The sequence below is a fragment of the Pollachius pollachius genome (assembly GCF_949987615.1).
Source record: "Pollachius pollachius genome assembly, chromosome: 19".
Lineage (NCBI taxonomy): Eukaryota > Metazoa > Chordata > Actinopteri > Gadiformes > Gadidae > Pollachius > Pollachius pollachius.
Genome location: NC_136952.1, coordinates 2,748,531 through 2,761,212, shown reverse-complemented (window position 1 = coordinate 2,761,212; position 12,682 = coordinate 2,748,531). Strand labels below are relative to the sequence as shown.

At 54.0% G+C, this 12,682-nt stretch overlaps 1 protein-coding gene across 1 annotated transcript in view; it reads left to right on the top strand.

The window, feature by feature from the left end:
- The window catches only part of sbk1 (SH3 domain binding kinase 1), a gene marked incomplete at its 3' end in the record, with an annotated part of 13,112 nt that extends 4,508 nt beyond the window's left edge, over positions 1–8,604 (top strand). The window contains exons 2-4 of the mRNA XM_079756590.1: positions 3,928–4,181; positions 6,763–6,965; positions 7,708–8,604. Coding sequence (XP_079612716.1) covers positions 3,928–4,181; positions 6,763–6,965; positions 7,708–8,604 — 1,354 coding nt within the window. The remainder of the gene's footprint in view (positions 1–3,927; positions 4,182–6,762; positions 6,966–7,707) is intronic.
- Positions 8,605–12,682: the final 4,078 nt, after the last annotated feature.

The window sequence follows — 12,682 nt, the reverse complement described above, 5'->3', positions numbered from 1 at the left end:
TGTGCTACAGCATCAGGGACTGTTGGGCTACAGTGTGAGTGACTGTTGTGCTACAGCATCAGGGACTGTTGGGCTACAGTGTGAGCGACTGTTGTGCTACAGCACCAGTGACTGTTGGGCTACAGTGTGAGCGACTGTTGTGCTACAGCACCAGTGACTGTTGGGCTACAGTGTGAGCGACTGTTGTGCTACAGCATCAGTGACTGTTGGGCTACAGTGTGAGCGACTGTTGTGCTACAGCATCAGTGACTGTTGGGCTACAGTGTGAGCGACTGTTGTGCTACAGCATCAGTGACTGTTGGGCTACAGTGTGAGCGACTGTTGTGCTACAGCATAAGTGACTGTTGGGCTACAGTGTAAGCGACTGTTGTGCTACAGCATCAGTGACTGTTGGGCTACAGTGTAAGCGACTGTTGTGCTACAGCATCAGTGACTGTTGGGCTACAGTGTGAGCGACTGTAGCCTTCCAGCCTCTCCCCTGTCCTCCCTGGCTGTCTGTAAAACCATGAGTCTGTATGAACCGGGTCTCTCCTGCTGTGGCTGACTATTAGGCCGCTGGAGCCAAACCCTCGGTGCAGCAGCACACACGAAGCTCAGCGGGATTCATCCTCACAGGCAAAGCGAGTGACTGGCGGTCAATGGGTGACTATGTAAATGGGTGAATGTGTGTAAATGAACGGGTGAATGTGTGTAAATGGCCGGGTGAGTGTGTGCGAATGAACGAGGGAATGTGTGCAAATGAACGGGTGAATGTGTGTGAATGAACGAGGGAATGTGTGCAAACGAACGGGTGAATGTGTGTGAATGAACGGGGGAATGCGTGCAAATTAACGGGTGAATGTGTGTAAATGAGCAAGTGAAAGTGTGCAAATTAACAGGCGATTGTGTGTGAATTAACGAGTGAATGTGTATGAATGCCAGCCCCCCCTGGTCTCCCAGCGGTATTGTTTTGGGTCGTGTCCCGACGTGTTGCCGTTTGTGTGTTTGCATCTCATTTTCATCAATTCAAATCCAGGCACCTCTCCGTGAGTCACGTGACCTCGTCGTCTCGGCCCTCGTCTTGTATCTGTCGGCCGTTCCGACCATCGATTTCCACTCCCCGCTCGGCTATGAACGAGGATGGTTACCATGGTGATGAACGTTTTGCCGTTATCATAAAGGAGAGCTGTTTGCCTCAGTATCGATGTGTTAGAGTCCCCTCCCTCCTCAGACGCTTACCTTCACACCACTTCTACCTCCAGCCTCCGAGCCCAGGCACACAGACGCTTTCTGCCGCCGGTCTCAGGATTCATACATCAATTCATCTCAACACATAGGCCTGGCCTAGAGGAAAGAGCCGTTTATATGTTGACTGCAACCAATGTTGTGTTGGTCGTACTACAGAATGATTTATTGCTTGTTTGGTGAATAATATAGAGCATAAAAAAAATGATCGCATGCTAAATCGCAATCGCAATATTGGTCGAAATAATCGCAATTAGATTATTTCCCTAAATCGTTCAGCCCTACTCAGAATTCATTATCAAATATTAAGTTCAGTTAATGGTTTAGGTGTTGGGTTAGAGACGTTTCCTTTTAGGGATCAGTTTTAAGTTTAGTATTAGATTACAACAGATGGTTAAGTTTGGATGTAAGGTTGTGTGTAATATATGAATGCTCCTCTCTACAGTAGTCCCATTATACCTCAGTGTGTGCGTCCTTCTGTTGTGGTACGTTGTTATGAGCAGGTGGGCTAGCGGTGCTGTTGCTAGGCTCAAACTGGGCATAAAACAACCCCAGGTCAGCAGTGAGGGATGTGCTGGTGTTGGGGACTGCCCACGCCATCAAGATGAGAACGCACTTTATGAGTCCCGGACGGGAAAGGACCAGGAAGACCACAGGCTGTATGAATTAAAATAAGTTATTAAGATCATAAACAAACAGACCACATAATGCTCTCCTCTGGAAACCCACACACCTCCCTAGATACCTTCACAGGGACGGTTCAACTTTACCAAACTTCCAGCGCGAGGAACCACAGCCCCCTTGAAGCAACAGGTATGACCGCCTGCACGGGCAAGAGAGACCAGCACTCATCATGATCCCAGGTTCTACTGTGATGTTCTGAGGAGAAGTTCTACAGAGAGGTTCTGCAGAGAGGTTCTGCAGAGAGGTTCTTTAGAGAGGTTCTACAGAGGTTCTTTAGAGAGGTTCTACAGAGAGGTTCTACAGAGGTTCTTTAGAGAGGTTCTGCAGAGAGGTTCTACAGAGATGTTCTGCAGAGAGGTTCTACAGAGATGTTCTGCAGAGAGGTTCTACAGTGATGTTCTACAGAGAGGATCTGATGAGAGGTTCTGGGGAGAGGTTCTGCAGAGAGGGGTATGCAATGAAGTCCTGTAGAAAGAGGTTCTACAGAGAGGTTCTGAAGGGAGGTTATGCTATGAGGTTCTAAGGAGAGGTTCTACGGGGAGGTTCTGAGGAGAGATTCTACAGGGAGGATATGCTATGAGGTGCTACGGAGAGGTTCTGAGGAGAGGTTCTACAGAGAGGTTCTGAGGAGAGGTTCTACAGGGAGGTTCTACGGAGTGGCTGACGATGGGGCTCCGTCTTGAACACAAGAGGGGGGTATGATGTGATACCCTTAATAACCCAGGCTGGGACATGAGAGAGACTATTCCACTTACAGTACAATCGAAAGGCTGTTGTGCCACCATGAGTCGATACGACTCCTGCTGTTGCTGACTAACAGGCCGCTGGCAGAAACCCCTCGGTTCAGCAGCGCATCTGAGCAACACAGGGGAGTGAACCCTTGAATGTGTGTTAATTTGTGTGTGAAAGGATTACTGTGTGTGTGCGCGATAAGTTTCGTGCGTTGAAAGGAGCGAGAGAGTGTATGAATGTGTGCATATCCTCGGGTGATCGTGTTGGTGTGTGTGAACGGGTGAATGTTTGCGTCAATTAGTAAATGTGTATGAAGGAGTTAATGTGCGTGGGCTTAAATGAGTGAGTGAGTGAGCCAACGTACATGTAAAAGGGCGAGTGTGTGTGTAAGGATGTGTGTGAACGGGTGAATGCGATTGCATCGATCATCAGAGTGTCTCCTGGCTCCCGGGGGCGATCAGAGTGCTTCATCTCATCTGTACCGTCTCCCCCCTCGTCTCCCCCCTCGTCTCCCCCCTCGTCTCCCCCCTCGTCTCCCCCTCGTCTTCCTCCGTAGCTTCCTGCCTGCCGACGGCGCTCCCGTCCCGCTAGTGCACGTCACGCCATCGATCCGCTAAGAGTGCCCGTGCCACACCCTCGTCTTTCACTCCACACTCTGCATCCCCCCCTCCCCCCCCACTGAGCTGAAACCCTCCCCTCTGATTGGCTGCCAGAGCCAGAAGCACCAGCAATGGCGACGAGATGTCAGGAGCCATTAGCGGCCTCCAATCTCCGGGAGGATTATGTGATGATTGGATTAGCAGAGGGGAGGCGGGTCTTGTGGGGTCATGTGACACCAGGGACCTATCCTGAGTCCCTGCACGTAAACAAACGTTCAGCGGACGTATATATTATGCAAAAGCACCCGCGCGCACGCACACACACATACAGACAGACAAACACACGCACATACACAGACACACACACAAACTCACACTGAGACACACTCAGTCCCTCCCTCACTCACTCTCTCACTCACTCATTCACTCTCACACACATATACACACACACACACTCACACAGAGACACACTCACTCACACACACACACACACACACACACACTCACACAGAGACACACTCACTCACTCTCTCACTCACACACACACACACACACACACACACACACACACACACACACACAAATCCAAAGAGGGACTCACACTGGGGCCGTGTCCTGCTGTTACCGGCCTCCCTCTCACCCTCCTCCTCCTCCTCCTCCTCCTCCTCCTCCTCCTCCTCCTCCTCAGTCTGCCTCACAGCCTCAAGGCCGGCCTGTCCCTCTCTCCGTCGGGGCCGGGCCGCGTGGCCAGCGGGGGGGGCTCCTCTCCCACCGCCAAGATGGCGTTCTGCGGCGGGGGCGGCGGCGTCCCGACGGAGGACATGCAGGCCCTCGCCATCAGCTCGCTGTCGGCCGCCGACGTGGCACAGCGCTACGAGCACCTCCGCGAGCTGGGGAAGGGCACATACGGCAAGGTGGACCTGATGGCCCACCGCACACAAGGTACACAACGCAACGCACAACGCACAACACAACACAAACACCTACGGTAAGGTGGACCTGATGGCCCACCGCACACAAGGTACACAACGCAACGCACAACACACAACACACAGCACCTACGGTAAGGTGGACCTGATGGCCCACCGCACACAAGGTACACAACGCAACGCACAACACACAACACACAGCACCTACGGTAAGGTGGACCTGATGGCCCACCGCACACAAGGTACACAACGCAACGCACAACACACAACACACAGCACCTACGGCAAGGTGGACCTGATGGCCCACCGCACACAAGGTACACAACGCAACGCACAACACACAGCACAACACCTACGGTAAGGTGGACCTGATGGCCCACCGCACACAAGGTACACAACGCAACGCACAACACACAGCACAACACACAGCACCTACGGTAAGGTGGACCTGATGGCCCACCGCACACAAGGTACACAACGCAACGCACAACACACAACACAACACAAACACACAACACATACGGCAAGGTGGACCTGATGGCCCACCGCACACAAGGTACACAACGCAACGCACAACACACAACACAACACAAACACACAACACATACGGCAAGGTGGATCTGATGGCCCACCGCACACAAGGTACACAACGCAACGCACAACACACAACACAACACAAACACACAACACATACGGCAAGGTGGACCTGATGGCCCAACGCACACAAGGTACACAACGCAACGCACAACACACAACACAACACAAACACACAACATATACGGCAAGGTGGACCTGATGGCCCACCGCACACAAGGTACACAACGCAACGCACAACACACAACACACAGCACCTACGGTAAGGTGGACCTGATGGCCCACCGCACACAAGGTACACAACGCAACGCACAACACACAACACACAGCACCTACGGTAAGGTGGACCTGATGGCCCACCGCACACAAGGTACACAACACAACGCACAACACACAGCACAACACACAGCACCTACGGTAAGGTGGACCTGATGGCCCACCGCACACAAGGTACACAACGCAACGCACAACACACAACACACAGCACCTACGGTAAGGTGGACCTGATGGCCCACCGCACACAAGGTACACAACGCAACGCACAACACACAACACACAGCACCTACGGTAAGGTGGACCTGATGGCCCACCGCACACAAGGTACACAACGCAACGCACAACACACAACACACAGCACCTACGGTAAGGTTGACCTGATGGCCCACCGCACACAAGGTACACAACGCAACGCACAACACACAACACAACACAGAAACACCTACGGTAAGGTGGACCTGATGGCCCACCGCACACAAGGTACACAACGCAACGCACAACACACAACACAACACAAACACCTACGGTAAGGTGGACCTGATGGCCCACCGCACACAAGGTACACAACGCAACGCACAACACACAACACAACACAAACACCTACGGTAATGTGGACCTGATGACCCACCGCACACAAGGTACACAACGCAACGCACAACACACAACACAACACAGAAACACCTACGGTAAGGTGGACCTGATGGCCCACCGCACACAAGGTACACAACGCAACGCACAACACACAACACAACACAAACACCTACGGTAAGGTGGACCTGATGGCCCACCGCACACAAGGTACACAACGCAACGCACAACACACAACACAACACAAACACCTACGGTAAGGTGGACCTGATGGCCCACCGCACACAAGGTACACAACGCAACGCACAACACACAACACAAACACACAACACCTACGGTGAGGTGGATCTTATGGCCCATCACACACAAGGTCAGACCCACAACACACACACAAATACACAACACACAGCACGAGGTCAGGCCCCCAGAACACAAACACATACACACAAACACACACGGACACACAAGTCCGTGTTTGTGAGTGTATCTGTGTGTGTGTGTGTGCGTGTCTGCATGTGAGTATATGTGTTTGTGTGCATATGTGTGTGTGACTGTTTGTGTGCGTGTGTGTGCGTGTGCGTGTGTGTGTCTGCATGTGAGTATATGTGTTTGTGTGCATATGTGTGTGTGACTGTGTGTGTGTGTGTGTGTGTGTGTGTGCGCGTGTGCGTGTACTCCACAATCCCCTTGCCTGTGGCGCTGGATTCAGACTTCAATCAAACTCTAATTCTCCCTGTGCCAGACAGTTTGGATTTAATGAAGAGCACCAGTCCAGGTTAACGAGCCCGGGGGCCCCAGAGTGGAGGACGTTAAATACGTCTCAACGCATCCGAAACACCGTGTCAGGACCCACCAGACACCCCCATGACCCGGCCTGCTCTGTGTGTGTCTCTGTGTCTGTGTGTGTGTGTGTGTGTGTGTGTGTCTGTGTGTCTGTGTCTGTGTGTGTGTGTGTGTGTCTGTGTGTGTGTGTCTGTGTGTGTGTGTGTCTGCCTGTGTGTGTCTGTGTATTGGGGTCTGACCGTGTGTTGTGTTTTTTTGTATTGGGCTCTGACCGTGTGTTGTGTGTTTGTGTGTGTCTGTGTGTGTCTGCGTGTGTCTGCGTGTGTGTGTGTGCGTGGCTCCGCCCCTCCCAGGCACCAAGATGGCGCTGAAGTTCGTGACGAAGAGCAAGACGAAGCTGAAGAGCTTCCTGCGGGAGTACAGCCTCACCGCCTCGCTCAGCTGCAGCCCCTTCATCGTCACGGTGACCGACGTGCTCTTCGAGACCGAGGACTGCTACGTGTTCGGCCAGGAGTACGCCCCCGCCGGCGACCTGTTCGACATCATCCCCCCCCAGGTACGCCCCGCCCGTCCGGTCAGAGGCCGTTTCCACGGCGACATCATCTACCCCCAGGTACGCCCGTCCCGTCCCGTCAGAGGCCGTTACCACCGACTCATGACGCATCATCAGACGACGGCGCCGTGGTAAGTGGTTGAGTCGTCACAACGCCCCTCATCGGGTATGACCTCATCCCTCTATGGGATGGGGGGGGGTACCCCAGCAGGGCTGGGGAGGCTACTCCTAGCTGGGGGCTGGTCTCACCGTGAACAGGCATGGGCCAAGTAGGGCTGTTGGACTCCTAGCAGAGAGGTGCCCGGGTTCGATCCTCGATGACGTCCCCCCGCTCCCTGCCTGCTCCTTAATGACCTCTCGTAGTTCGGGAGAGAAGCCGTGACTAAACCGTAAACAAACACTAAACAGGACCTCCGGCGGCGTGAGCTCCGGTTGGCGCGTCAAGGTCAGGCCAGAGGATGCATGGAGGACAGAGGGTGGGGGGGGGTTATCTAACAGGCTCCCCAGGGAGAGCAGCCTGTCCTCTGGGGAGACCATGGCTTCCCCTTGGCGTGTGCAGAGGAAATCTGGGACACGCTTCAGCATCGAAAACACACAAGGGGCCACATGCAGGGGCCCCGTGGCTCTGCTGCACAGACTAATCCACATTACCATTTTATCTTCACCCTTCTTTTCTCTCTGTGTTTCTGTGTCTGTCCTTTCCTTCTGTCTTGCCTCCCCCCCCCCCCCCCCCGCCCCGCCCCAGGTGGGCCTCCCGGAGGAGATGGTGAAGCGGTGCATGCAGCAGCTGGGTCTGGCGTTGGACTTCATGCACGCCAAGGGCCTGGTGCACCGCGACGTCAAGCCCGAGAACGTGCTGCTGTTCGACCGCGAGTGCCGGCGCGTGAAGCTGGCCGACTTCGGCATGACGCGGCGGGCGGGCTGCCGGGTGAAGCGGGTCAGCGGCACCATCCCCTACACGGCGCCCGAGGTCTGCGCCGCCGGCCGCTCCGAGGGCTTCCTGGTCACCACGGCGCTGGACGTGTGGGCCTTCGGCGTGCTCGTCTTCTGCATGCTCACCGGGAACTTCCCCTGGGAGGCGGCCGCGCCCGCCGACGCCTTCTACGAGGAGTTCCGGCGCTGGCAGAAGGCGGGCTGCCCGGCCGGGACCTACCCGTCCCAGTGGCGGCGCTTCACCGACGACGCCCTGCGCATGTTCCGCCGGCTGCTGGCGGCCGAGCCGGGCGAGCGCTGCGGCGTGAAGGACGTCTTCTGCTTCATCAAGTACGCGCTGCTGAGCGAGCTGCGGCGCCGCGCCTCCTGCCGCGGCAAGAGGGGCGAGCGGGCCGGCTCGCTGGGGGCGTGTCCCGGCGGCGGCGGCGGCGGCGGCGGCGGCGGCGTCGGGGCCTGCGCGCCGCCCGCCGTCTCCTCGTTCTCGTCGGCGTCGGCCTCCTCGTCTTCGTCGGCGTCCCGCTCCGGCCACAGACACCCGGAGCCGTCGCCCCCGGCGCCCCCCTCCGGGGGGCCCTGCCTGCGGCCGGCGCCGCTGAAGCGCACCGTGCTGTCGGACCCCCTGTCCCCCCGCGACGAGAGCCCCTCTCCCGGCCGCGACAAGAGCAAGAGCCAGCTGCTGATGGCCACCGCCATCGAGATCTGCGTGTAGACGGGGCGGGGGGGAGAACGATCGGGGGGGGAGGTTGGGGTTGGGGTTGGGGTTCGGGGGGATGGGGTTACGTTGGGGGCGTCCCCGGCGAGAGAAGGACCGGCTGCGACCCTGGACACTTCCTGGTCCTCAGGACTTCTGATTCCTCCAAAGGCTGTCGACACACATACCGGGGGAAGCTTCCCTTCCCTTCTGTCTGCGAAGAGAGGAACTAGACCCTCATAGACTAGACCCCCTTGGACTAGACCCCCATGGACTAGACCCCCATGGACTAGACCCCCTTGGACTAGACCCCCATGGACTTGGCCCCCATGGACTAGACCCCCTTGGACTAGACCCCCTTGGACTAGACCCCCATGGACTTGGCCCCCATGGACTAGACCCCCTTGGACTAGACCCCCTTGGACTAGACCCCCTTGGACTAGACCCTCATAGACTAGACCCCCATCGACTAGACCCCCATGGACTTGGCCCCCATGGACTAGACCCCCATGGACTTGGCCCCCATGGACTAGACCCCCATGGAGAAAACCCCCATGGAGTACAACTCCAAGAACTACTAAGACCAATTATCACTAGAGCCCCATGAGAAGACCTCCATGAAGGAAAACCTCCAGGATCTCAGGTCTAAAACCTCTCACACATATGCACAGACGAGCATATATACACACAGACGTGCACGCAGACATGAACACAAACACACACATGTAGATGTATACACACATGTAAACAAACAGATGTATAAATAAGGTCCACCATAAATGATACATATATATATATATATATATATATATATATATATATATGTATATATAAATATAGAGTCCACACGTACATGCAGTACATGAAGTGTTTTGACTGCCGCAGCAACAGAAGTCCTGAGGGAGCGAGCGAGCGAGCAGCGCTTAGACTGGAGAGAACGAGAAGAAAGCATCCACAGAGAAACTCCTCAAGTCATGTAGCAGTTGTTACCGTGTTCCTTGGTGTCTGACGGACATCCTCTCAGGACATCTCAGCAGGTCACTTCCTGCTTCCGGGGCTGGGGGTGGGTCAAGGTTGACCTCCTACCTGGAAATTACAAAAGGACATCTATCACCACGGACATATTTAACGGACTAGAGTTGTATCTGTTTGTTTTAGAACTAGCCTCAGTGAAATGAACGTAGCATTTAGTAGAGAAAATACAGAGTCTAAGTTTGTCTGCTTCTGTCCAAACTAAGAGAACAACAAGTAGTGTGTTTATTTTATACTTCCTGTGTGTGTGTGTGTGTGCGTATGTGTGTGTGTGTGTGTGTGCATGCATGTGTGCGTGTACGTGCACATTCGTGCGTGCATGTGCGCGTGTACGTGTTTGTGCGCGAGCGTGTGTGCGAGTGCGTGTGGACGAATGTGAGCGAATGTGAGCCGTCTCCTAAAGCACAAGCTGTTTTGTAAGGTACGGGTCAGAGCAGCACTTTGTAAATACGTTGTGTATCGTCAGGTAGTTCCGCTGCGTAGCGCCCGACCTTTTCTACAAAGACCCACCTTAAGGCTGTCCCCAGGGATGGGGGTCAGCGGGGGACAAACTGTATGTAGCAAAACGATGAAGATGTATAGTTTATTAAGTTGATAAATAGGACGTGATATATATACAAGATAAGATAAATCGATGTACAGTACAGTAGCAGATACGTGCGCTCTTTGAAGTCCACACTCACCTGTGTCCTGGTGTCACACCTCCTTCCATCTCTCTGGGTGCTGCCTGCTCCGTCGATACCTCCTGCCTGCTCTCCTGTCAATAAAGGTATTGATTCAAGCTGGAGGCCAATTCGGGGTCGATCTCAGACAGCTGGGCTCAGTTCCCCAAGATACAGAGAAAATATATACAAGCTCCAAGACGTAGGGTTATATAGGTAAACATTCAAAATAGTTTCTGAATACATGCCGTTGTATGTGTTGGCCTTCTGAATGCTTTCTGTGTACGTGGCAGTAAATGTGGGGGTCACGCACCACGTCCCCACCAGGTGGAGGTGGTGTGTGTGTGTGAAGTCCCCACAAGGTGGGGGTGTGTGTGTGTGAAGTCCCCACAAGGTGTGTGTGTGTGTGTGTGTGTGTGTGTGTGTGAAGTCCCCACAAGGTGGGTGTGTGTGTGTGTGACGTCCCCACAATGTGGGGCTGTGTGTGTGAAGTCCCCGCATGATGGAGGTGGGGGTGGGGATGTGTGTGGGGTCTGGACGGAGAGGATGTCCGCAGAGAGCTGGTGTCTCAGGGTGTGTGTGTGTGGGGTCTGGACGGTGGCTCGGGTTCAGGGTCAGTACCGGGTCCAGAAGGTGCGGTGTGCGCCTGTTTTTATGTCTGCATCGCTGAATGCATGTACATGTGAGTATGTGTTAACACGTGCGTGTGTGTGTGCATGTCTATATGTAAGTCTGTGTGCGCTGTATGTAAGTATGTGTGTGTGTGTTTGTATGTGTGCACGTATGCGTGTATCGTGTGTTTGTGTGCATCAGTGTGTTTGAGAGACCGCTCCGTTTCTCCCTCAGAACCCCAGGCGACGGTACATCTCTTTGTCGCCATAGTGACGGTAGCCGTGCTGCTCAGGCCGGGCTCTTGCTGCAGCCAAGACGTAACTGACAGACCCCAACCCCCCCCCCCCCCCCCCCCCCCCCAACCTCTCACTGTCTCCTCCCGGGGATCAAACCCCAACCCTCCATCAGGGCTGCTAAACGAGCACAGATTGAACTCACATCAGACAGACAATCTGCTGCCCCGTATCGATTAGGACGACTCAGCTCAGTACTTCACATTCCAGAAGTATTATTATTTTTCATATAATAATCAAAACATATTTCGCTGTTGACAGGCTTTGCATTCCAGAATAAAGTTACAGGTTCCCTTCCTTGATGCTCAGAGAACGCGAGGGTTGAGATCCCTGCGTTTGACCGTGGGTAATATCCCTCCGGTAACGTTGAAACCATCTTCTGCAAACACGCATGTCAGAACATTTTTATCCACTGCTCGATCCTGGCTCGAAGACGAGGCACACTTCCACTCTGTTAACAACGTGATAGTGTTTCGTGATAACTTCGCTCATCTGTACAAACGTTAATGAAAGCAGAGCAGGGGTCAGATAACGAGCATCTAAGCCTCGGAGAGAGGCTTTCCTTGAGGCTTAGCCAGAAAGTTTGCATCGCGTATCGTTTTAGCCTTGGAAATAGACAGTAGCGATCTTAGCCCCAGAGTTAGCATCTTAATAGTGTTTTTAGCCCCAGAGATGGCCTCTTCTTTACTCAGGCCTCTCCATGGTCCAACAAACTGGTTTTGCATCGATGGTTAAGGCCACCCTCATGTATATACTGTCTGTCCCCAGGCAAAAAGCAGAGAAATTGTTTAATATGTGTTTAATAAATATTATTTGTGTACCTGAGCCTTCATCTCCTGGTGATTCTTTGCAGTGTGAATGACGGAGCTGTGATTGAGATCCAACAGTCTGAAGGTCATCTCCTGATCCAACGCCATCTCCACACGTTCCCCAAACCAAACACGTCTTCATTAAGCCGCCTTCTCGCTAAGAGGCCAATTAACTCCTCAGCAGATAGCAGATAGGCGCTATCTGCACGAGGGGTTCAAGGGCGCCGGGAAGGGGGTGCTGAGGATTAGCATAACATCGCCCTCTTCTGTGGTCTTGGGAAGAAGCGCAGACGGGCTGTTCAAAAGAATTCTCTACCCCGAGTCTTGTCTCAAAAGCTAAAAGACATGAAAGCTGAGGCAATGGCGGAGCTTCACAAAGCTTTATATTATTTAGCCTTTAGCTTGAGGTTCTCTTCTCAGGGGGAGAGGACCGGAGCTGTGCACCAGCCGATTAACACGAGGACCTCAATGTCCTCATGATGACCAGGTTTGAGCTCCACATCTGGACACACCAGGCCCGGGGCCAGGCCCAGTGTTAGGGTTAGGGTATCCTGCAGGAGAGGTGGAGGACTTCTCCGGACCAGAAGGGGAAGACGGAGGAGAAGAAGCAGAAGAGAGAGAGTGTCTGTCTGGATGCAGCTGTCCAGTGTGAAACAAATCCTCCTCAGTTCTCTCTCTCTCTCTCTCT